Here is a 25,340-nt window from a genome sequence, read left to right as displayed (position 1 = left end):
ATCCGGAAATCTAAAAAGACTCGCAGAGAAAATGCTTTGAGTCGTGATATATGAAGAAGTTGTAACAAAGAGACAAAGAATCAAGAACAGAGAGGTATCAGTTTTTCTTTTTTTTTTTGAGTTTTAAGACCTTAGTTTAGTCTAAGGACAGCTTTTTGGAATAGGTTAAACTGTTTAACAGTTGGTTTTATTCCTTATTCTAAAACCATTATTTCTAAAATTAGAGATTTAAGTTGACTAAAGATATATATAGTACACCAAAGACCAAACTCTTTTGACATGCAACATTGATAAACAAGAAGCAAACTCTGAAACTGCAGTTATTACCAAACTATGTACTTGAAAAGAAAAGAACCTAACTTTTGCCTGACTTTGGTTTTTGCCGGAAAGATTTTTAATTCAGGCAGGGACTCTGTTTTTTTGGGAAGGGATTTTTGTGGGGGAGTTTTCTTTGAAGTCCATCATTTTGTTCAAGGCTCCTACATAAGCTTTGACGCTTGACACCACAATATCCATTCCTGCTCCAGTTCCACTGCCAAACACGACAGCCGGTTCGATGTTATAACTACTACTCATCAACAGAAAAAAAATCTTTGTAGATAATCGATCCGGTTGGAATAAGATATGGTGGAACAGAGGATTTTACCTAAAGGTCCTTTGAACCTCTTCACCAGTTATTGCATTTGTAGATGAGTACTTGTTGCTTCCACGGATAAGAACTCGTGTGGTTGCGATGGCATCGATCCCTTCTGTTACTGCATTCATTGAGTACTCAAGCAGGGTCGCAGGTTCCTAAGGGGAAAAAAGTTTTCAATAACTGATCACCTGGTGAAATGAGAGCCTCAGTGGTATAAACAGTACCTTTACGATAAGATCGACTGCCTTGTAAGCTGAATCGACAGGCCCAGTTCCAATGGAACAAGCGACATGTTCTCTGCCATCAGTGTCAGCAAGTTTTACAGTTGCTGTTGAAAGCCCGAGAGTTCCACAAGTTATCTGCATTCCACTTTTAAGTACAATGAGAATTGGCTCAAGACAATGAACAAGAGAAGGGACTAAAAAAGCACATCTTGATTTCCAATCCTAGCAGGAAAAGGAGGGAAACATCCCAATTTCACCTGAATGTCCAGGAGTTTCCACACGGCTTCTGGCTGGAAAACTTCATCAGATACTAAAGCTATTATGTCCGCATCGGTAACTCTCTGGATCAGCAAGGAAACATATACGATCAGGAGACATTACATTAAACCTCAAGAGCACTAAATAATAGAAAGAGCAATCCTCTTTCATCCTAAGTCTCTGCAGCCACAGCTACGGAAAACAAAGTATAAATGGGAATAACATTCCAGACTAGCCACAGAAACTCAACTATTATAGAGTCTAATGAACCTCTCAAAATCGCTGCAAAGCTTTTATTTGGAATTGAAAACGCAAGCTAGACTTCTGAGTAAAATAACACGATACGCAGAAGCAACTACCTTTTTCTGCTCAGCCACAGTTTTGAAACGCCAGAAAATGGTACTTAGCTGTTCATCATCTAATTGATAACCAAGCTGGACATGTAGAAAAGATAAGAGATTAGTATCTCCCACAAAGATAGTAGTACTGAGTATGAGTACGTGTATGATTGCTGTGTACCTCAGTCAAACGGTCTTTCAGCGCATGACGCCCACTGCATAATATTATATCCAAGCAAAAGCAGAAACCAACAGTTAGATTTCAGGTTTCAAACACATATGTAGTGTACGACAAATAATGTCTTGAAATATTCAGCATCTCAGGCGAATTATGTAGAGAATATGCACCAAATACATGCTAGTTGCATTGTTTGAACAAGAAAAAGAAGAATTGGGAGTTTACAGGCAAAACAAGATAAAATTTCATACCTAAGCTTCCCCAAGACAATGCCAGCATCATTTGATCGTTCAAGTCCAATTTCTTCGGGACATATAATTTCATATGTACCCTTGTGTTTTAGCATTCCATCCTGAAAAAGTAAAACAGTCATGAACAATAATAATGAAGAAAAGAGGACCGTTATGTAGCAAACTGAAAGAGTGAACATGCAAGTCAAAACAGTTTAGAGCTTAATTATTTATTCGTCTTGTTCATAGGTAATGGATATGAAAGGATGGGATCATAAGCATATTGTGTAACCTCATCACATCTCATCAAAGAAATAATCAAATAAAGATGATTTTTTTGAGCTGACCTGATGGATACCACTTTCATGCGCAAAGGCATTCGCTCCTACAATAGCCTTATGTGGCTGTGTCTGCATTCCTGTGTACTCTTCCACCTGAGAAAACAAGCCACGAGTATGAGAAAACTTATATGGAAATCTACAAAATTTTTCCCCTTCTTGGAATAATTAATAATTGTCTTCCCAATTTAAAGAATGAAGTCCAAGAGTGGTACCATCTTGCTTGTCATAACAATGTGCCGAGTATCAATTCCGGTAAATAGACCTCCTAATACATGATCTCCACGGCATTTTATGGCCATCACAACCTACACTTACACGAAAATCATCAGGTAAGGATTTTATCTCCCGTTGCAGCGCACGCAGAATATAAACTGAAAGTCTATAATGGATAATGCCCTCCCTGAGACAAAATATCCAAGTAGCGAATGATGGAAAATAGCCAACTTTCTAACCCAATATCTCTCAACTTTACCTCCACATGTTCTTCTTGAGGTAATTGTAGCCAAGGCTATACTAAGACTCATTACATAGAAATTTAGCCTTTTAAAATCTTACTAAAGAATATAATTCCAAACTTCGCACTGCTACTGATAATGAAAAAGTAGTACTCGGTTCTACAGATTATCTTGCTCACAATATGTGCCTATACACTAAGAATCTTCTTACTCAGTAAGATCAAGCCCCCAAAAAAAATCAATGCAGGAGAGGTTCACATGTCTTGACAAAATAATAAAAGTCTGACCTCTTCCAGTGAAGCATTTCCAGCTCTTTCCCCGATTCCATTGATCGTCACTTCCACCTGCCTGGCACCTGCATGTGCCCCCTGAATTCAAATAGGTTATCACAAACACATTAGCATTACATATATCCAACGATTTGAATCAGCTAAGTTGTTCCCAGTAAAAAAAGAGACATACAGATAAAGTGTTGGCCGTAGAGAGTCCAAGATCATTCTGACAATGTGTTGAGATGACAACATTTTCAATCCCTGGAGTATTGGCCTTTAAATCAGTAATCAATTGACCAAACTCATTAGGCAAAGTTATACCAACAGTATCAGGTATATTCAGTGTTGTTGCTCCTGCTTTAATCACTTCACCAAGAATCTCGTATAAGTACTCCCTCTCCGATCTACAGAACAAAAAAAAAAAAGCATTTTTACATAAACAGAAAAAGAGAAGGACGAATCTTTACCAAAGAATATCAAGAAAAATCGAACCTTCCTGCATCTTCTGGACTGAACTCGACATCTTCGCAGCCTAAGCTTCTCGCGAATCTAACCATATTCCTAGCGATTTCGATGACCTCTGCTTTGGTTTTCTTCAGTTTATGCTCCAAATGAATATCACTCGTAGCGATAAAAGTATGAATCCTAGGCCGTTTAGCGTATTTGACAGCATCCCAAGCCCTCTCAATATCCTTCTTATTGCATCTAGAGAGTCCACAGATAACAGGAACATAACCATTCTCATCAACAGTGTTTCCAATTGTTTCAGCTATAGTCTTAACCGCTTCAAAATCATCCTTAGAAGCAGCTGGAAACCCAGCTTCGATAATGTCAACACCGAGTTTAGCTAGCTGACGAGCGATGTCGAGCTTTTCCTTGGAAGTGAGTGTAGCTCCTGGAGACTGTTCACCGTCACGGAGAGTTGTATCGAAGACACGGACGTAGTTTGGATCGGAAATGCGGTTAGGGATGTATTCAGGACGGCGGCGGCGAGGAGTGTGAGGTGGTAGTGGAGAAGGATCTGAGATTGAGCATGAGAGACGGAGGGTTTGACTTCGGAGGGAGATTGAACGGTGGTGGGATGGTTGGAAACGGAAGGAGGAGACAGGTGTGGGGTTAGAGGAGACGGTGGGAAGAAAAGGAGCGGTGGTGATTGTTGTTGATGAGTAGAGATTAGGGTTTCTCAGAAGCGAAGACGCCATTGCAGGAGAGGTCGAGAGAGAGAGAGAGAGAGATAGAGACGAAGGTTTAACGTGACGGCGGCGGCGGCTAACTTTGATTCAGTAGTACTAAAATCTTCTCGTCACTCTTCACTTTATTTTTAAATTTGGTTTTTATTTATTTTTATTATGGCCCACGTGGAAATTATCTCCCAAGCGGACATGGACTAATCAAAGAGTTCATCTTTGCTTGCGTGCGTGCGTGTGAGAAGTGGTCATGGATGGACTAATCAAAGAGTTCATCTTTCATCTGAAATTTGTATTTTGATATCTTCTCCAGAGACTTATCTTGGAATGATACAAGAGTTGCTCTACGTCGCTACAAAACCAACCACAAAAATCTAGACCCTGATAGTTGGACCAGTATATGATCCGGGACGCATGTGAAGATCATCGGGTGTGTCAATCTGTACAAGCCAAGCGTATTCGTCTTCCTTTCCTTCCACCTTCTTCATTCCTTCCTCCAATGCTATTATTATCAATCCAAAGGGAAAAAACCACCGGTAAAAGAAAACAGAGTAACATAATGTTCTTCTCAAGGAAAAAAAAAGAGTAGTTAGAAGAAAAAGTTTGCATACCGAAAGTGGAAAACGGATAGTCCATGTAATAACTGCAACTCCTGCCAACACTTTCTTTGTAAGGAGGTGTGAGGATGTCAAGCACCGCACATGGAGTCAGTGCAGTGAAGCAATGGAGATTGCCTCCAGTCTTTGGGTACAACACCGGTATCTCAGACTGAGGCGTAAGAACTTTGTCACCCACCAATTTGGCCAACCTTGCTGTTACAAGTAGTTGCAAGAAGTCTTAATTATCAATGATACAAAGTGAAACCCAAGATGAGAAACTAACAATAACCTGGAAGAGAACCGGGCACGCCTTTATCTTGTGTGATAATACATGGAGGTTCAACCCAATCGTAAGCTTTAACATGAAGTGATCCATAGAGGATTTTGCTAAACACAGCCATCTCTGGATGGTCATGCAATGGAATCACTGAAGATGTTGGGAAGCAGAAAATACACATCTGAAGAAGAACAGATAAACACTTGTGTTTTAGATTTCTTGATTGATCAGCAGAAAGAAAACAGTATCAATCAAAGACTTACTGTAAAAGTATCACATTCGTGAATGTCTAAGAATGTTATCGGTTGTGCCCATCGTCCTACTCTGTTGAAACGGCTAACCCCAGAAACTCCGTAGCCTCGATCGTCGTCTTGAGATACCTCTTCAAGCCCAACATCTGCAGGACTAACTGAGTCTGCACACAAGAATGACCAAACACCAAATCACACCTCTGCTTATAAAACAAACATTACCCAAATTCTAACTTCAACTCTCACCACAATGAACCATAAAATCACTGATCCTAATAGTCCCTCTATGTAGAATAGATTGATATATATCTTCTATAAAAGTCCTAAATTGCCTCATGTATACATCAAAGTGACAAGCTTTGCACTTCTCAGAGACTCTGACGATTTCAAATTGCAATTGCCCAGATTTGGTGGGATTCACAAATCAAATGAGTTTGCACATTGATTCAAATCCAACAATACAACCTAAAACCCTTTAACTAAATCTTGTAGATCGCTTCAAATAAGTCACTGATTCGATCAAAACTAGCTGAAATTGCAAAAAAACGTATCGCAGTCGGGGAAAATCAAACAGAGACAAAAGGAGAAAGAAAAATACCCAACACAGAGCATAGTTTTTGGACAGCCATGGAAGCAGGAGAAGGAGCTTTGCCAGTGAAAGTCTCTTTGCAGAGGTCGTAAAGCTCTTGCACTTTGGGAGATTTCTCCTGATTCCTCGACGCCATGTGAAGGTCTTTCTTGCTAACGAGATTCAACAAAACCTTTTCACCTGCCTTGAACAATCTCGACAACATATTCTTTTCTTTTTTTCTTCAAAGTTTTTGTGTGTCGGTAATTGTTCGAATGTTCTTATCCGAGACTGATTAACCTATGAGTTAAGTGGGTTCTCAATCACATCGGTAGCAAAAAGAAGAATAACAGAAACGAATAAATCTCTCTGTTTTTTCACAATTTTTTGATGATATAGTACTTTTTATGGAATTGATATTTTATTATTCATAAATTTGTGAATTAATTTTGCATAATATTTGTAAGTTTTTTTTTTTTTTTTACTTTTGAGTATAATTTACTAATTCGGTCGTTTTAATTTGCATAATCTTTTTTGACTTTACCGATGAAAACCTTAGCTAATTGTTAATAGACTAATACTCTATCACTAAAGACAATAACATTGGACAAGAACATATGTATCGTACAAGCTAAACTAGACCCAACCATTTCTTCACAACATACCCTTTCACTTTCTTCTCATCATTTCCAAACACATTACACATCGCCTTAACATAGTTTCCGGTTATCCTCACAGAGGCCATGACGGCACGAGCCATTACGCTCTACACAACTTGTCCACAAGAAAGTCGTACTTTGATGTCTTGAGTTAGAGTGAAGAGCTTGGAGGTTGTGACACGGTTTCTTTTTTTTTTTTTTTTTTTTGAATCTAATGTTAAATTATATTCAAAAGAAAAAATATTCGTTTGTACAACTAGTGCAACATTTCGCTGAAAATAAATCAAAAATATAATTTAGAACTGAATTGCTAAAACAGTCTTCTTAAGTTCGGGAGTTGATCCAAGCTTGGTAGGCTTCGTCGTATCGCCGATCTCCTAGTAGACGAATTGCCGAAATCTGATTCCTTATTTGCTTATCAGTCCAGCCCGTGATCTGTTCCGCCGTTTGTGGGTTTTCGCCATGTTTCCTTCCATTCCTTTCTCTCCAGATCGTGTAAACCACCACTTGAAGCACATATTTGATGAGAAAACCCTCCACTCTCTCAAGTTGATTTTCCGAAACATACTCAACTAGAAGAGACCAGTTGGTTGTGTATCGTGCCTTTAGAAGTCCCTTAGCCAAAGCTTCCCAAATCAAAGAGCTGTAATGACAATCAAAGAAAAGGTGATCACGAGTCTCCAAGTTGTTCTGACAAAAAACACATGTGCCCGCTGCTCCACCCTTCCATTTACTCACGCGATCTCCCGTAGGTAATCTGTTTTGAACAACCAACCACATGCAGAATGAGTGTTTTGGTGTTGCGTGTGCGAACCAAACTCCCCTGTGCCAAGAGACTGTGTTAGCCGTTGTTCGAATATGATTCCATGTGTCCTTTGTTGAGAACATTGGTCTGAATGTATCATTTTTTCCCCTCCAGAGAGCCTTGTCCTTGTTGTCATTTCGTTTTTGCCATTGTGCGTATAAAGCATCCTCTATTGAATTAAGCTGAGTTATACGGTGGTGTCTCCTGCGTCTATGCGCCCAAGCATCTGCTAGAGAGCTCGTTTTCTTGATCCCAAGATCAATCGTCCCCCGAGTGCCCACCAGTTCCATTAATCTGCCCATTGATGTCCAATTGTCGTACCAAAACGAAGTGAGCTGCCCATCTCCTACTTCCATTTTACAAAAAGACTTTGCGAGTTCTCTATATTTGAGTATCTTTCTCCAAATCTAAGAACCTGCAGCTGTGTTTTTGTTTATAGACCAGATTGGTGATTTTTTGAGGAGGTTTGTTTGGACCCACTTAACCCACAGTGAGTCACCATTTGAGATTATTCGCCAAATGAGCTTTAGACAACAGACATTATTTGCTTCTTTCAGCGAGCGCAGCCCTAATCCGCCTTCCTGCTTTGGCCTGCAAACATTGACCCAAGAGATCTTTGCTTTATGCGAATTTAAGTCCGGACCGGACCAGAGAAATGCAGAACAGATTTTGTCAACTTCCCGAATGCATTCATTTGGGAGACGGTATGCAGCCATCCAAAAATTACATACACTCCATAAGACTGATGATATTAAATTGAGACGGCCAGCGAAAGAGAGGGAACGTGCAGTCCAAGTCTGAATCCTTTTCTTTATCTGCTCAAGCAGAGGCATATAGTCCGCAGCTGATAATCGTTTAGTAACCAAAGGAAGGCCTAGATAACGCACTGGTAGTTTTCCTATTTCAAACGGAAACTGTGCAGCCAATTGTGTAGGCGTACAAGAATTCCCAGCCAAATACAACGTCGTTTTCTCCATACTTATTTTTAAACCCGAGTATTTTGCAAACTCATCAAAGACGGCAACAATACCTTCCACAGACCGTATTTTTCCATCCGATAAAACCATGAGATCATCCGCAAAACTTAAGTGAGTAAGACCTAGAGCCTTACACCTTGGATGGTAACCAAACTGTTTTTCTGCCGCAGCTTTGTCTAGAAGTTTTGAAAGCACGTCCATACTTACCACAAACAAGTATGGTGAGAGGGAGCAGCCCTGTCGAAAACCTCGTGAGCTTCTAAAGTACCCTGCTAGTTCCCCATTTACCTGAACCGAAAACGATGCCGTGGAAACACACAACATAATCCAGTGAATAAACATAGGTGGAAAATTCAATGCCGATAGTACTTTATTTAGGAAAGACCATTGAACCGAGTCGAAAGCTTTTGAGATATCAATCTTTATAGCACAACGGGTAGAGACCGAGCTCTTATGATAGTCTTTAACCAGTTCGGTGGCGAGCAACACATTTTCAATCAAAAGACGATCTTTGACAAATGCCGATTGGTTGTGACACGGTTTATGTTTCTTTGTATGCAATTTCCTCAGGGTTATTAACAAAAAAAAAAAAAATTCCTCAGGGTTTAAGGAAGCAGCAGAGATGGCTGAGGAAGGTCACAAAGAAGAAGAAGAAGACGATGATGCTCAATTGCTCCTAGAAGTCTTCATTGCTTCTTGCTTCTCTTCCTGTTTTTGTGAAGATAGAATGTAGATCCGCGTTATATATAGTGAGCAGTAGCACTGACCAATGAGAGATTTAAAACTTGTTTCCCATAGAAAAAAGTTCAGTTTCAAATGTTTCATCAGTTTCACTTGGTATATAACTATATATATCAGTTTGGTTTATAATCTATATAATGTTGTTATAACAAACACAAAACAAAAAGCTTACTATAACATATTAACATTGACGGTTGTGTCGTCTGAACATAAATACACATATAGTAATGCATCTATTTTCACCAATTTGATTATAGTGTCTTACTTACCAGTAATCTCCACAAGAACAAAACCCCTTATTGAAATGATGAAATCTTTTGTTGTCTCTCACAACTATTTCCCTTTCCATGACTTTGGAGATCAACTTCGCTGCATTGTGACAGTCCACACAGATCCTTAAGTTCTTGTAAACTCTAAGAGTTGTTCCTTCTGAAGTTTTGATCAATCCATAGGTAATGGCAAGCTTCTCGCTGTGTCCCCTTAACTGTTCGATCTTCTCCTCTTCACTTAGATCATGTTGTACTGAACTTGTGTCTGGTCTGTATCCCATCTTCCATATCTTCATCTCCAATATACTCCAAAGACTTTTGATTTCCTCAAAACCATCTAAGAATCTTTCACCGACAACAAAGCTAAAAACCTTTCCGTTTAGTTCGATCCAAGAGCATCCAGCATCCTTTCGTAAACTCATCTCCTTCATTCTCTGCCTCACTTGTCTCACATCATCCCATTTCCCCAATCCTGCATATAAGTTGGAAAGCAGAACATAATTCTCAGGCTTTTCTGGTTCTAATACAAATAACTTAGCAGCAACTTTCTCTCCCATTTCCAGATTTTGATGGATTCTGCACCAGCTGAGCAGAGAATTCCAAATTCCAACGTCAGGTTCCTCAGACATCTCTGCAGCAACCCTTAGAGCATTGTCTAGTTGCCCAGCTCGGCCTAGCATGTCAATGACACAAGCGTAATGCTTTAAATTTGGCTTTAGCCCAAAGGAAGACTTCATCTGATCCAGATATCTCAGCCCTTCATGGAGCAGACCACTGTGGTTGCAAGCCGTTAGAACACCTAAGAAAGTTAAGTCATCAGGGTTACGACCTGTTCTTTGCATCTCTTCAAAGAGTTTGATAGCCTCTTTTGCTCGCCCATGCATTCCATATCCCATTATCATGGCATTCCATGACGCTGCACTTTTCTCCTTCAAGCCGTTAAAAACCTTAGATGATTGCGTTATAGCACCATTCTTGGCATACATATCAATTATAGAACATGCAATAAACGCATTGTCCTCCAGGAGGTGCTTCAAAGCGTAAGCATGCGCTTCTCTCCCCAGTCGAAGAGAAGGTAGCAGCGAACACGCACCAAACACAGTCATCATAGAAATCCCACAAGGCTGGATTCCATACAAAACCATTTGTCTAAACAAACCCAAAGCTCTCTCAGGAAATCCATTCTGAAGGTGTCCAGTGATTACAGTATTCCAAGATACTAAGCTATTATCTTCCATTGCATCAAATAATACCTGTACAGTGCATAGCTCCCCACAATGAATGTATAATGAGAGTACTGATAAATAAACAAACAAATCTCTTTCTAACCAATTTCGGATTATAAACCCATGCACTTCCTTTCCCAACCGCAGGGATTTTAGTTTAGAACAAGCTGAGAGAAGACTGCAGACAGTAAAATTATCAGGTAGCAATCCAGAATTTTTCATCTGCAAATGGGCATCCAAGGACAATCTCGGATCACTGCTCTGAGCATAGCCGCCAATCAAAGCATTCCAAGAGTTCAATGTTTTACTCCTTATTCCATGAAACACACGCTGGGCATAACTCAGTGAGCCACACTTTGCATAAGAAGCAACAAAGGCATTGGCTAATAACTCATCGTATACAAATTCTTGTTTTAAGGAGTAACAATGAAGTTCCTTCAAGCTCGGTAAGACTGATTCATCAAAACAAACTGGCACTGCATTTAGAATGGTTACCTCGTCCGCTTTGACGTCTTCGCTTCCTGCCAGCATCTGTCTCAGAAGATCAAACGTCCCATGTATGTCCCCCTCTGCTGAAAAGCCACCTACCATTGTATTCCAAGAAACCACATTCTTGTTATTGTTCAACTTAAAGATCATTTGTGAATCAATTATACAGCCCCATTTAGAGTACATGTCCATTAAGGCATTGTTAACGACTAGTTCCTTGTCCAAACTCAGTTTCACCGCCCACCCATGAACACCTTTCCCCACCCCTATTTCTCTTTCTCTTGCACAAACCGGCAACACAGTAACAACTGTAGCAACATCCGGCATAAACGCACCATCATCACCTTCCTCCATCATTTCTCCAAGAAACTTTCTTCTGAGAAACCATTATCAGAAAACACTCGAATCATTGAGTTCCAGGAAACCAAGTTTCTCTCAGGCATTATATCGAACAGTTTCAAGGCATCAGAAACAAAACCATGTGTTCCATAGAAAGACACCAATGCGTTACCCACAAAAAGATCTTCCACCAATCCGGTCTTCACCACCAACCCATGAACCGCAAGCCCAATCCCAACATCAGAAATCCCAGCACAAGCCTTAATCACACATGGAAAAGTGAAATTATCCGGTAAAAGATGAGTCTTTGAGATCATCTTGATAAACATCTCTAACACTTCATGGTAAAGCTCGTTTCTTGAGTAAGAGCTGATCACAGCATTCCACTGGAAGAGATTCTTACTCCGCAAGGCATCAAAAGCAGAACGAGAATCATCAGGAGAGCCACACATAGCGTACATGGTGATAATACGGGTGCAGAGAACGTCATCACTCCTTAACCGGGTCGACCCAGAAACCAAATGGTGGATCTTTCTCCCCATTTCAATGTCTTTTCTCTTCCCAGAAGCTTGTAAGAGAAGCCCGAGAGCTTCTCGGACAAGAAGAAACACATCGGACGAGCTCTCGTCATCACCAGCGAATTCCTGGACAACTCGAAAGGACTTGTCGAGGTCTCCGGTTTCACAGAAGTTAGAAATCCGACGAAGGAAATGATTGGCGTTGGTCGAATTAGAAGAAATGGCGTTGGAATTGTAGTCGGCGCGAGGAAAGCTTGACTCTTTACGGCTCCGGCGATAATCAAACAATACGGATAATTGTGGCAATGGAAGCAGAACAGAAGCCATCAGATTATCCAAACACGTAGAAGCTAATTGTCATAGAAATACAGAATCTGTTTAGTTTCTCTCTGAGAATTTCTTGTATGAGAGTGATTTGATTACATTACCTCAAGCAATTGAGTTTGATTCAGTATGGAGTTGAATTAGTAAATCAAACATCAAAACATGTATAGACCTTTAACAATTATGTTGAATCAGATATAATGTTCCATATTGCTACAAGCATTATCTATCTTTTTGATAATAGAAACTACAATTATGCTCCAAGAAGATGTTTACTGATGTTCATACAAAGAATCCGCCAATGCTAGACTTGCAAGGCATCAATCATCTAAACATAAGAGTATCGGGCTAGTGTTTACTAAAAGGTCTTCAAGCTTTGACTTCCACTTGCTTAGGAACTGGTACCAGCAACCCGAGACCCGTTTTACTATCAGGAGCTAAATGAGAATACGGGTTCTCCTTATACAATGGATTCGATGTCAATATCCGCACACCCAAGTCCCTGCGGATTTCCAAAACCTCAGGCAGTCCGTCAGCACATCCCTTGGACATGCCCACATCGATCCTAATGGCTTTATCATTACAAACACCGTTGATACCAGCATCCTGGATTGTGTGTCCCATGATCATCCTCTTAACCCCGGGAATAGTGGAAAGAGCATGCTCAAGAGCTGCACAATCACATTTGTGAGCCATCTCTTCCGAGAATTTCCTCAACCAAACTACAGAGTTTCCTCCTCTACAATACACAGGTGCATATCGTCCTCCTTTCAACCCGTTAATCCAACCCCTAACCTCCTCGTTTATCCTCTCCAGTCCATACTCTATGTGCTCAGCTAAAAGTCCACCGTGAACAAACACCGAATCACCAACAACAGCAACTGTTTGATTCTTAGTCAAGAATCTCTTTGAAATCGGACCTTCAGGTCTCAATGCAGCAATCCTAGCTCTAATTCCGTCAAAACAGTCGGCTCTCATACGAGGGAAGCTCATCGGAATCCCTTCATAAGGATCCTTAGGTTTATCAAGACCACTGCATAAAGTCTTCATCTTGTTCCCTAAACAATACCAATCAGCCCAAACCTGAAATTCCTCTAAACCCGTCTTGGTCACATATCTAAAGTCACCTTCTATATTCATGATCTCATGGTTGCCATTCATAGTCAGAACCTTACCTCCAGCTCTCTCAGCCTCTCGTTTCAATTTCTCTAAGAAATAAAGAATCTTTAACTCCTCTCCTCCTCGATCCAGTACGTCTCCCACCTGAACAACCATGGTGGATCCACCAGTCCATCGGTCCGACGAATCAATCAGACCAGCGATCTTGAATGCTTCTCTAGACTTGTCGAGATCGCCATGGAGATCGCCGACTGCAACGAGTCGCTCCGGTTTGTCGAACCTCGTTTGCAGAATATCATTCTGTGGGCTAGGATCTTGAGGCAAGAAGATGCCGGAGACGGAGTAATCAACGAAAGTGTCGACGAAAGAAGAGATGAGATTGGGAATGTTCTTGCAGATTCCGCTAGGGTTTTCTCTGCTTGACATTTTCCGGGATAATGGCGGCCAAGAACAATGGCCCTTTATAAGTTTCCTTATAAAATATTTTTTTGCATTTATTTGGTTAAGACTTTTTTTGTGAACTCACTCACTATAGAAATGTTTGGATCGAAGCCAAGTGACCAAAAATGACAGCAATTGGAAATGTGAGCAGAACATATTACAGGGCCAAGCCCAATGTTTTGTTTCTCATGAATTAGCCCATAAACCAAGTTACGTATAATTAGAAATGAGTTGAACCAGAGAGTATTGGACTCTGCCCCTAGTTGAAACCAGACGAGATCTTCAAAGCTTAATCGTAGGGAAAACGGTCTATTCCCTTCTGAACTAATTTGCTTTATCGTTTCTATACACAAAACTTTCTTCGGTGTTTATACTTACATAAACTCGAGTTTAATTTGAAATTACAATACATACTTTATAAATCCGGTGAAAAGCCTCAAATCGTTAGGCAGTGTTACTGTTCCGTTAACAGATGCTGACGAGGACGACACGTGTTCATTTTAAACGACTGTGTTTTGGTCCAGCTGGACTCTCATTAGGCAAAGAGACAAAACGACGTCGTTTTCTTATTTGGGGATTTACACGAATTAGGGTTCGTCATTTCATTTGTAGAGCAAAATCGAGTCGTCGGGAGAGATCTTGAGACGAGACACAGAGTGAAACAAAGAGTGAGGATTAAGGTTATGTACTTTTGGGATTAAGGTTTTTGAGACCAAATGAGACTTCTGTTTTCTAATTATTGTTAAGTCGACTTCTTTCTCTTTGATTCCTCTTCTTCAATCTTCAACACGACGGACCTCCTTATAAATAGCCAAAAATCAGATTGAAATCAGATCTATCCATCAATTGAAAGATCACAGTTCATGGGTTCGTGTATTGACCTGAATCGTATGATAAGAAAGAATGAATTTCTTATTGATTAATTATCTTGGCCGTAAGCCTTACATATAATAAAGTAGCAAAGCCCTAAATAACCCAATTAATTGACTCGACCAGTTAACAAAAGCCACACTATTAAACAGGGGAAAAAATTAAAATCAAATTGCATAACATATGAATGAAATGCATAAACCCATGTTACATATATTCGTAATGGAAGCCATTCAAGTTCAAAGAGATTACAGAGAAGATTGGAGAAGAAAACGTAAAGAGAGAGAAATAGGTTTTCTTTTATTATTTTTAATTTATTGAGTTATATATACTTTTTTGTATAAATTAATAACCAAAGTTCCCTTAAATCAGTTGGTTCTGTTGCTGCTACTGAATACTTGAGGTCGTGTGTTCAATTCTAGAATGTTAGTCTTAGATTTTTTTTATTTATTTAGTGACTAAAACGACGTCGTTTAATGGCATTACGTGGCATCTTAAACTGTAAACACGGCATCCTAGTCAGCATTTGTTAACAGAATATTAACATCGTTTATCGATTTGTTGGTTTTGACCGGATTTCAATTGTTCGTATAGTAAATTCAAATTAAACTCGAGTTCATGTAGGTATAATCACAAAAGAAAGTTTGGTGTATGGAAACGATAAAACAACTTAGTTTAAAGGGGAATATGCAGTTTTTCCCTTAATTGTATAAAACCAACGTTGAGTATTGAAGTCTCTTTACTACAATTTTTTTTTATTTTTATTTTTTAATCTCTTTACTAAAAGACGAGAAAATAGAAAACAAGATTCATGTATTGCAACAAAAAAAACAAAGAGAAAACAAGATTCACTGCGAGTGTCCGTTGAAGGTGTGTCAGTATTGACAAAAAATAGAAAGGAAGAAGTTGTGTCAGAATTGCGACCAGTTTAATACTTTTAGCACCGTCAACGTCTCTGTTGTTGGTTGTTTGTTGTTGTTACTAGTCGTGACTCTCTTCCAAATTCCAATTATGTAGTTGTTGTTGTATTAATTTATCCTCAGTTTTTTTAATAACATTGATCATGGTTTTAAACGCTTAAAGCGTTTTTGTTTTCTCAACTGTAAAATTCATTCACCCCACCCCACACATAATAGAAAAAGAGAAATACAATTGTTTAATTTTCACAAGTCACAATCATAAAAATATTTTAATACAAATTGAGTTGTTTGTCATTTTTATTTGCCTATTTGGATAAGTCACGACTTGCCATGGAAAAGGAGCGTGAGAGATCGTGTTAATGTGGGGTCTTCTTCCATTTATACGATTTAAATTGCTGATTTTTTTTTTTTTTTTTATAATAATATTTTGACTTTTTTTCCTACTATACTAAAATGATATTTTATCCCAAATGTAGTAAATCTAATAGCGATATCTAATTTAAGTTTCAGCTAAATTCAATTTAAGTTTTAAATCATTTTTTATTTTTGTTTTGAATCAGTAACCCTTATTTGAAAAAATTAAAAGCATTTAAATATTAGTGGAAACAAAACTTTATACTTTTTTATAAAGAAAAAGTTAGATTCTTCAACTATCCAAAAAGAAAAGAACAAGTAAATCCATTATTATGACATAAGAAGCAGTGTTCTAAAAAGCGATTTAGGTGGTAGTCTAGGCCCGATTAGGCTTTAAGCGTTTAGGTGACGCCTATATGATCGTTTTGACCGCCTAAATAACATAAATTTTGTTTTTGTGTTTTTTTTCGATTTCTAACTACACAAATTTAGATTTATAAGTTTTACTTCTATACATGGTTATAAACGTTCATATAATATTTGATATAATTTTTTTTTTTGTCAAAATATTTGATATAAATTAAAAAAACGTTTTTATCAAATTTTTGTTTCCGATTTAATATTTTTATTTTCCTAATGTATAGTTTTGTATGATTTTATCTATAATATTTTATATTATAAACGTTTAAACCGTCTAAAATCGCTTAGACTCCGATTAGACTTTCTACGCGTTACTGGATCAACCGTCCAGTTAATGCATAACGCTTTTTGAATATTAATAAGAAGAAACCATTAATTTCTCGCAATGCTAATGTAAAAGCGGATCATCTAGCACGAAAAATTCGTACAGAACCGCTTTATACCATATTTGTAAACAACATTCCACATGAATGACTCTTTTGAATTCTAATTAATTTCGGATGAAAAAAAAAATCATTAAATACGTTAATGCGGTTACCTAACATGACATTAAGCTCTAGTTTCCTTAATTATCCCAGTGGTCCAATTCTTTAATAGCCACCTTAATTACGAAATTATGAAAATGAATTAATAATAATTAGTTAACGAAAGTGACATTGAGAACGCGTTTGCGTTTCACTTATGGCGTGCAAGCAAAGCTAAAAAAAAAAAAAAATAGAGAGAGAGATTAAAAACAAAAGGAATCCAAAGCAATAATAATGGTTTTGTTTGTTTTTGCTTTGCAAATAAAATTATAAAAAAGGAAAAAGGAAAAAAAACGAGGCGTAACAGGAAGGAAGGAGAAGAAGCAGGGGTCCATCATCATCAAAAACAACATTGCAGCAATTGCGTTTTCTCCAAATTAATCGACTTTCAGAGATATTTTCCCATAGAGATGGTTTCGAAGCTAACAAGTTGACAAATTCTTCGTTAAGTGATAAGAGAGAAAGAGAGATAGAGGGATGAGTTGGAGGAGAGTGCTCAAGTCGATACAAGCCTTGGCGGCTCATAGCTTACTCTTCAGTTTCACGCTCTTATTGGTGCTTAAGCTTGATCACACCGTCTCTTCCTCATGGTGGTTAGTCTCTTTTCTCTTTTAACTTGTCAATTCCTCTGAAATTGGGTGGTGCATGATTCACTTTTTTTGGTTCTGATTTGTTCAATTTCAATTTTCATCATTTACCTGATTTGATAATTTGGGGATTTCGGATTTTCTTTTGTCCCCGTTGAATTTCGAAGCTAAAGATTGTCTCTTTCGAATTGAAGCGACGGTTTTTTGTCTACGCAAACGCAAAGTATCTGTTTTTTCTTTCTTTCGGAGAATTGCAAAAGCAGCTCCTTTAACAATTTCCGATTCCTTGTTTCTCTTTGCTGTTAATAGAAACAAAAGCAATCACGTCAATAGTTTTTACTGTATTAAGTTTTTGCAATTTTTGGTAACTCAATGTATGCATTTTGTATCCTTGACGGTAAAAAAGTTACATCCTTTAGAGGTATGCATTTACCAATGACTTTCAAGAAACCAAAAGGATTCAGCTTTTTTACTTGGGTCTGATAAAAAAAACATTTCTGTATCTGGGGGTTATGTAGGATGGTGTTTTTCCCGCTGTGGGCTTTTCATGCAGTTGTTGCAAGGGGAAGATTCTCTCTTCCTGCTCCTGTTGCTCCACGTAACCGTCATGTATGTCCCTTTTCATTTCCTTACCTCTTTTAGCAATATATCACTCAATGTGATTTTCCTGTGAATATGTACTGATATGTTTACAACAAAATGTTTATGATCCATTTTGATGTACAGTGGGCTCCTTGCCATGCTGTTGTCGCTACACCGTTGCTTGTAGCATTCGAATTACTCCTCTGTATATACCTCGAGAGTTCTTATGGTAAATATTCTGTAACCTACTGATTTGACTATTTGGCATGGGAACATACTGATTTGACTATTTGGCACGTTGGCTATGATTCTCAAAGTTTCTTCTTGCTACCCTTTTTTTTTTGGGATTATACGGAAGGTTAAATTGGAGGACATCAAAAAGTAGTTTTTGTGTTACAATTTTCTTGATTCTTCTGTATGAAGGATTGTTTTTTCATTTTCTCCCATTTCATCGGATTGTGGTTTCTCCTATCTTTAATGCAGCTCGTTGGCCACCAGCTGTGAGTCTGAAGATTGCATTTGTACCGTTATTTGCATTTGAATTAACGATACTGGTGGACAATTTGAGGTATTGATATAATGAATGTTTTGCGTTATTACTTTGTTCCATTAACTTCTCAAACAAAGACGTCCAATCTATGCATCTGGTGAACACAAACCAAACCTAAATTATATAAATCTAAAGTTCCTAAATACTGCAAGCTTTATCTTCAGAATGTGTCGAGCATTGATGCCAGGCGACGACGACAGCATAACTGATGATGCAATATGGGAGGCACTTCCTGTAAGTCCACATACATTGCATAAATTATTTAAAATTTTTAAGGCTTGAGCTTGAGGCTTGGTTCAGCTGCTTTAGGCTTGTTACTCTTTGATTTTGCAATTTGTTTTAAGTATCCAGGCAAGATCAATCTGTTAAACATGAATGAAAATCTGTCTCTAATTTTCCAGTTACACAATTCAGGACTGAGAAGAGAGAACTTTTTGACCAATTTCTCTAATAATCTAGTTTCCACAAACATAGGATTGGGATATTCTAATCTTGTGTTGATGGGCGGGGAAGCTGGTCAGTACTCAAAAATAAACATTTAGATGCTTTTTTCCTTGTTGCCTGCAGCATTTCTGGGTTGCAATTTCCATGGTGTTCACGTTGGCTGCTACGTTTTTTACCCTCCTAAAGCTTTCTGGTAATATTTGGCTATTGAATGCTTTGCTTAAATAGTCGTCTTACTGTATCTCTTTTCCTATTAAAATCATATCTTCCACAGATCATTTCGTTGATGGGATTATTATGTTCTTATTCTCCCTTCTTGTTTTATTTGACATACACAGGCGATGTAGTTGCTCTTGGATGGTGGGATTTATTCATAAATTTTGGGTATCCTTCGTCTTGGCCTTTCTTTGTTTAAGTCTTTAAGAAGTACTTGTCATTTTTACGGTTGGTGGAAATGATTATGGGAGTAATAAATTGTGAAATGTTTTGCTTGCAGAATTGCCGAGTGCTTTGCTTTTCTTGTTTGCACAAAATGGTCCAACCCAGTAATCCATAGAAGCTCACGTGCCCGAGAAACCGGGTCATCTTCTACCACTATCAGATATCTTGACTGGAACAGTGGCCTTGTGGTTGCTCCAGAAGAGGATAGGCACCAAGATAGATGGTGCGGTTTGCAAGATATTGGTGGTCATATGTTAAAAATTCCCGTTATTGTATTTCAAGTTGTTCTTTGCATGTATCTAGAGGTATACACCACATGTCTCTCTAACTTACCATATTTTCTGTGGACAATACTGAAAAAGGTAACGATTTGGACTTTCAGGGGACTCCTGAAAGAGCTAAGGATATATCCATTCCATTACTCTTCTCTCCACTATTTCTATTGCAAGGCCTCGGTGTTCTCTTTGCTGCTTCTAAACTCATAGAGAAGATCGTTCTCTTACTGCGCGGGGAAGCTGGTCCAGGATTGTATTTTAGATTTTCATCAAGTGCCCATGATTGCTTGGGATTTTTGCACCATGGTTCCAGGTGACAAACACGTCTGTCGATTTTCCCAAAGGTTGTAATTAACAAAAATTAGTACTAACAAATATCAATCAATGCTTTCACTTGCTCAGGCTATTAGGTTGGTGGTCGATTGACGAAGGAAGCCGGGAGGAACAAGCTCGACTGTACTTTGATCAAGAATCTGGGTTAGTTAGTATATTCAACCTTCTAAATGCTCAAACAAAAAATGTTATGGAATCTGCTGAAGATTTCATTATAATATGCTTGTGCAGTTACAATACATTCAGTGGTCATCCGCCTGAGGTAGTCAAGAAAATGCCAAAGGAAGATCTTGCTGAAGAGGTAAACTTTACTTCTCTTTCTTGCATTTTTTGTTTTCCAATTCAGAGCTGATATTAACTTTAGGTTCTCTTTGTTGTCGAATCTTGTTTCTTCTAGTTTCAGCATTGCTTAAGTGTTGTTTGTATTCAATCTAATTTAATATCCCTAGGTATGGAGACTTCAAGCAGCACTTGGTGAACAAACAGAAATCACAAAATTCAGCCAGCAAGAATATGAAAGACTGCAAAATGTATATTCATTTATTAGCCATGATGTTTTTTTTCAACTTTCTTGTTTCTATTTTACTTTTTTTCCCTTGGCTTAATCCTGTGTCAATGTGTCTTCTACTCCAGGAGAAAGTGCTGTGTAGGGTTTGCTTTGAAAAAGAAATCAGTTTGGTACTGCTTCCATGTAGACACCGTGTTCTCTGCAGGTAAGGATCCTTAATCCATATTACACTTAAAAGTTTAGGCATATGTCACTCAATTTGTCTGAAAATACCGTACAACGAAACTAGGAATCTATGAAGTCATATCAATATAGTTTAGTCATTGGACAGGCGACATGTATGTCATTGTTCACAATTTTTGTTTCTGTGCCATTTTTGTTGCAGAGTCTGTGCAGACAAGTGTACAACGTGCCCAATATGTCGTATAGACATTGAAAAACGACTATCTGTATACGACGTTTGACTGTGTTAACTTTGGCCCATGTTCGAGAGTAGGATTTGAGGTTGATGCTCCAGACAAACATTCCATTTTACCATACTGTTTCCCAAACTTCTGATGTTTTTGCTGAATCTTTTTATTTGTCTGAATCAGCATCAAGTATAAAAAAGTATAGGTGTATACATATATGTATATGTATTTTTCTGTAGAAAACCTCATACAAACTTTAGCTGTAACATACAAAGTTTGTATAATATCCCTCTCTTTTTGTGTATAAATCAGTCACTAAGTTCTGCTTTTCATGTCCATGACTTAAATTATTTGTTATGGAAAGTGAACACTGACATAAATAGAGATGCAAAAAGCCATATGCATATATACACTGTTCAAAGCCGATCTTTCTTGAACAAAAAACATTACAAATAAGACAAACATAAACTCTGTAAAAGCCTAATTATGTAATTCATAGATGAGGTTTGCCTGTTTCCATCTTCTTCTTCAGCTTCATCCCCTTCTTATGATTCGTCTGAGTGGGCGTTGGCTCCACGAGCAGTAACCGCGACATCACATAAGCCAAAAGCTCTTCACGGTGAGAGAAGGTAAAATCCAAATGAGCATACTCAAACTCATTGTAAGAAACATCAACTCCTGAATCTCTCATCACCCTGTAATGTTTCCTAACCATTGAAGGTCTAATCACTTTATCTTTCTTTCCGGCTACTAAATCCACAGGCACATCGATCAACCCGTAAAACTCCCCAAGGTCGAGTGGCTCAGGGGACCCGTAAACCTCCATATTAGCTGAACTGCTACCGTAATCAAACATCTTGAACTTACCGCTATGTTTAATCTGCGCAAGATGCTGAGCCACACGGAAGGATATACCTGGCATATCGTTCATGTTATAGTGAGGCAATCCCATGACTCCAACCCAGTTTGAGCTATCTCCGCCAACTACATAACTCATCAATGTCTGGACTAATCCACCAACAGCAGGATAGTTATGAAAATCTCGAGCTAACTTGTTGAGAAGCATCCGGAAGAATTTAGTGGGGATGTAGAAAGCAGGAACAATCCGAGATAGTACAGGGCCCAAGAGAAGGAATGTGTACTCCATCAACGTGAAACACATGTTGGAGTCATCGTGAAACCCAGCAGGCGAAAGCAGGATCAGTCTCGAGAGTCTGTGCGGTTTCTCTTCGATTTTACGGGTGATTACATACATCAGAACCGCGGCGCCGCCTAAACTGTGAGATATTACACAGAGCTTATACGGTTGCTCCTCGTTTACTACCTCTTCCATAGTAGGCTGATAAAGTTTCAGTTCTGAAGTTTTGATTTCGTGAATCTTCTTTATCATTGCTGGGATATCTTCCGTTGCATGCTCATTGATGGAGTAACGCCAGAAACTGCATGTTTTGAGGATTCCTCAATAAAGAACTATACAAAATATCAAATCCATAAAGAAGCAGTTTATTCTATACTACTCACTCTTTTGAGGATATGTTTTTGTTTACATGATCTCTTGAAACTAAACCACGAAAGTTCCCTAGGAAAACATCGTAGCCTGGCAAGAAAAGCAGAGTAAAACATACGGTAAATCTTAACTCCATATTTATCATATAGTAACTTGGGAAATTAGGAAATGTTTTGGCACGGACCTTGATCATAAGCAGCAAAAGCCGGAGATCCAACAACACCATTTGATACCCATCTGAAGATAAAGGTCCAGATGAGAAACCAAGGCAAAAAAAATTCCTAACAAGTCATCAACGAAATAGACTATGAAACTCACCCCATTGAAGAATCCATTACACCATGCTGCAAGTAAACAGCTTTCCTTGCATCTCGTCTGGAAAGACAATAGAGTAAATTAATGATTACATTTTAAAGGAACTTACAGAAACATAACAGACTATAGAGAAACTTACTGAACCATAATAGACTCTGTACCTTGGTATCCTTTCCAAGAGAAGACCATATCCATCAGATGTAACAACACGAATAGCTTCATACGGATACCTATCAAGAAGAGAAGTTAAATCGAAAGGGCAAATAGCTGAGTAACAGCATAAGTAAAAAACAACTTGCACGAAACATCTTCTACACATTTCCATTTCCCCCTACCCAAGCTCTGTAATAACATCCTGACAAGTCCGAGTATCTGTATTGTATAAACTCGTTGTGGTTCTTCTTTCTGTAGGAGATGAATCACTATCTCCTAGAATGGCAGTCTGCACGATCTCATCATCCGAAGCGTCGCCATAGTTTCCTTTAGAGCTGTGACTGGAGGAAGAGAACCACGATAAAACTATTCCAAAAGTCTCTGATGGAGAAAGAAGAAGATGTGCCGCCTTGTGAAAAAAATCAAATATTGTTTCTATAAAGATCTCGATACCAAGCTGAAGATCCTGCAAACATATATGTGTGTAAGAAAACTCAAGAACGCGAAAAGTGATTAAGTATGTTCATCCACACAAACCTCAATGACTCCGCGTCTTTTATCAGTAGTTCGGTTAGGGACGTCATGCTCTTTCCCTGGGATAGCTTTGCTAAAATAAGGTCTAGAAGAATGTTGGTACCTTCCTGGGCTCATAGGTGACATTCTTGAATTTCGTGTACCCAAAAGACGCAAAAGATATAATGGTAACCATAGAAGAATCCGGGCAGGTAGTAAAACCCACCAGACAATGAAGGTTATCCAGTCTGTCCAATGGCTTTCGTAATTTGTAGGAAGACTAGCCCAAGAGCGGAGTGAGCTTTGAGACAAGGGTGATGGAGGCGTGGAGATGCCATCACTATCATCTTCTCCAGAGGAATAGTCCAAGCTTGAAGTATCAGAATCCACAGAGAGCTCATGAATGAAGTGGTTGAAAGAAGAGACTCCACTGGAAAACAGCAGAAATCAAAAGAGAGTCGAAAAATGCTGCTATAAGGCAGCCACAAAGAAGTATTAGAGCGTTATAAGAGATTTTTACTTATGCATCCAACGTGGTAAACGAGGGCCACGTAATGTAGGCCTTAGCTCCCATCCATGAAGACCTTCAAGAACATTGGACTTTCCGGGCAAAAGTGTCAAGAGAAGTGCAGAAAATCCATTAATGCATCTTGCAATGTTGTTCAAAGACTCATAAGTCAAAGTTTTCACTGACCTGCACTAAAAACCAACATCATTAGTTAGCTTAAGCTTATTTTAGACCAACACAAACATCCTAATATCAATCAAAACCAACAACCAACACCAAAAAAGCAAACGGACAAGCTTAAAATAAAACACAAAGTTACTTTCTTTAAAGAGACAACAAAACTCAACCCAAATCAGTAACTATTAACCACTAAATCTCAAGATTAAGGTAAATCAGAAGATATAAGATATAGAATTAGCTTCACTAAAAAACCACTGACTCAGTCTCAGCCAACATTGGCATCTTCCATATCCAAATCAAATCGAATTACTATTCGACATAATCAAAAGATTAAATCTACAGACCAGATTTACATCCAAACTAAGGAAACAATACAGTTGATATCAAATGTCAAATTACTAAAATCACTAAACATGCAACTAAAAAAAAAAAAACAAATCAGAAATCACAAAATCATTAACGAGCACTGACTAATGCGCGAATCGAAAAAGAGAGAAGGACTCACTCTTTTGTGACAGCAAGAGCATTATCGACGATCCTCTGCATGATTTTGTTTCCCCAATATAAAAAAAAAAAAAAAAAAAACAACCGGGAAAAAGAAAAAAATTCTGAAAAATGTAAAAAGATAGAATCCAAAATCAAAGTCCCAGAAAAACCGAGATGAGTCCCACAAAATCAAAAGACGTAATCGCGAATCGAAGAAAAAAGAAACGTTTTTTTTTTTTTTTTTATTGAGAGAGTGTGTTGTTGTATTGAAATCCGATAAATTAGGGAACGTCGGCGATTATTGCCGTCCACAAGAGAAGGTCGGTAAACGGTGTTTAGAGAGACGAGACAAAGGGTGACATGTGGATGTATATAATTGGATGATTTAGAATGTGTCATCTATTGGATTTTGCATGCGGATATGGAGACATGACACGTAAGTCTGTAGTGGCGGAGAAGTTACGTCGATTTGGCTTTATTATTTTCCGACCATTTTTTTTTATGTTTAATACTCCTTCCGTTTCATAAAGAGTGTCGTTTTAAGGTTTTATTTTTGTTTCACAAAGAGTGTCGTTTTAGGTTTTCAATGCAAAATTTAATGATTTTTTATGTTTTATGACTATTAATATTCTGCATATTGTTTTACTATTGGGCAGATTATGTTTAGGTATATAGTTAATGATGTTTTTGTTTAGAAAAAACAAAAAATTTAATGTTTTCTTAATCTGTGTGCAAAAC

General features: G+C 38.3%; 6 protein-coding genes across 7 annotated transcripts; 1 reads left to right on the top strand and 5 right to left on the bottom strand.

Annotated features, from left to right (window-relative positions):
- Positions 1–185: 185 nt before the first annotated feature.
- On the bottom strand, positions 186–4,293 carry LOC9326343 (2-isopropylmalate synthase 1, chloroplastic). Its single transcript, XM_002890235.2, has 12 exons — positions 3,426–4,293; positions 3,124–3,337; positions 2,949–3,029; positions 2,419–2,511; positions 2,213–2,299; positions 1,887–1,987; positions 1,639–1,672; positions 1,479–1,553; positions 1,119–1,202; positions 862–996; positions 647–792; positions 186–532 (listed from the first exon to the last, which is right to left on the bottom strand). The coding sequence occupies exons 1-12, from the start codon at positions 4,133–4,135 to the stop codon at positions 400–402; spliced, it is 1,893 nt and encodes a 630-aa protein (XP_002890281.1). The 5' UTR covers positions 4,136–4,293; the 3' UTR covers positions 186–399.
- Positions 4,294–4,375: 82 nt separating this feature from the next.
- On the bottom strand, positions 4,376–6,632 carry LOC9326342 (plant cysteine oxidase 3). Its single transcript, XM_021010759.1, has 5 exons — positions 5,846–6,632; positions 5,260–5,411; positions 5,009–5,177; positions 4,732–4,932; positions 4,376–4,622 (listed from the first exon to the last, which is right to left on the bottom strand). Exons 1-5 carry the CDS (start codon positions 6,039–6,041, stop codon positions 4,495–4,497), a joined length of 846 nt encoding a protein of 281 aa, XP_020866418.1. The 5' UTR covers positions 6,042–6,632; the 3' UTR covers positions 4,376–4,494.
- Positions 6,633–9,098: 2,466 nt separating this feature from the next.
- LOC9326341 (pentatricopeptide repeat-containing protein At1g18485) lies at positions 9,099–12,235 on the bottom strand. Its single transcript, XM_021010758.1, is given in 2 exon segments — positions 9,099–11,346; positions 11,349–12,235. Coding segments are annotated over 2 exon segments (2,901 nt in total). The 5' UTR covers positions 12,166–12,235; the 3' UTR covers positions 9,099–9,262.
- A 94-nt stretch (positions 12,236–12,329) lies between these two features.
- LOC9329065 (shewanella-like protein phosphatase 2) lies at positions 12,330–13,765 on the bottom strand. Its single transcript, XM_002890232.2, has one exon. It carries the CDS (start codon positions 13,705–13,707, stop codon positions 12,532–12,534), a length of 1,176 nt encoding a protein of 391 aa, XP_002890278.1. The 5' UTR covers positions 13,708–13,765; the 3' UTR covers positions 12,330–12,531.
- Positions 13,766–16,952: 3,187 nt separating this feature from the next.
- On the top strand, positions 16,953–21,272 carry LOC9326340. Its single transcript, XM_021011427.1, has 14 exons — positions 16,953–17,403; positions 17,916–18,006; positions 18,124–18,208; positions 18,463–18,547; positions 18,694–18,763; positions 19,097–19,166; positions 19,312–19,357; positions 19,470–19,719; positions 19,797–20,002; positions 20,092–20,166; positions 20,254–20,323; positions 20,472–20,552; positions 20,656–20,735; positions 20,916–21,272. Exons 1-14 carry the CDS (start codon positions 17,288–17,290, stop codon positions 20,992–20,994), a joined length of 1,404 nt encoding a protein of 467 aa, XP_020867086.1. The 5' UTR covers positions 16,953–17,287; the 3' UTR covers positions 20,995–21,272.
- Positions 21,273–21,290: 18 nt separating this feature from the next.
- On the bottom strand, positions 21,291–25,037 carry LOC9326339 (lipase member M). 2 transcript variants are annotated; one of them, XM_021011425.1, is made up of 9 exons: positions 24,622–25,037; positions 23,949–24,122; positions 23,453–23,858; positions 23,098–23,381; positions 22,924–22,992; positions 22,766–22,822; positions 22,632–22,684; positions 22,462–22,537; positions 21,291–22,379 (listed from the first exon to the last, which is right to left on the bottom strand). In XM_021011425.1, the coding sequence occupies exons 1-9, from the start codon at positions 24,660–24,662 to the stop codon at positions 21,434–21,436; spliced, it is 2,106 nt and encodes a 701-aa protein (XP_020867084.1). In that variant the 5' UTR covers positions 24,663–25,037; the 3' UTR covers positions 21,291–21,433. The 2 variants fall into 2 exon arrangements, with proteins under 2 accessions (XP_020867084.1, XP_020867085.1); XM_021011426.1 differs by having other exon boundaries at positions 23,949–24,127; positions 24,622–24,907.
- Between the last annotated feature and the right edge of the window lie 303 nt (positions 25,038–25,340).

The sequence above is a fragment of the Arabidopsis lyrata genome, assembly GCF_000004255.2.
Source record: "Arabidopsis lyrata subsp. lyrata unplaced genomic scaffold ARALYscaffold_1, whole genome shotgun sequence".
NCBI lineage: Eukaryota > Viridiplantae > Streptophyta > Magnoliopsida > Brassicales > Brassicaceae > Arabidopsis > Arabidopsis lyrata.
The sequence above is the reverse complement of the archived record's forward strand: the minus strand, read 5'-3'. Positions and strand labels throughout refer to the sequence as shown.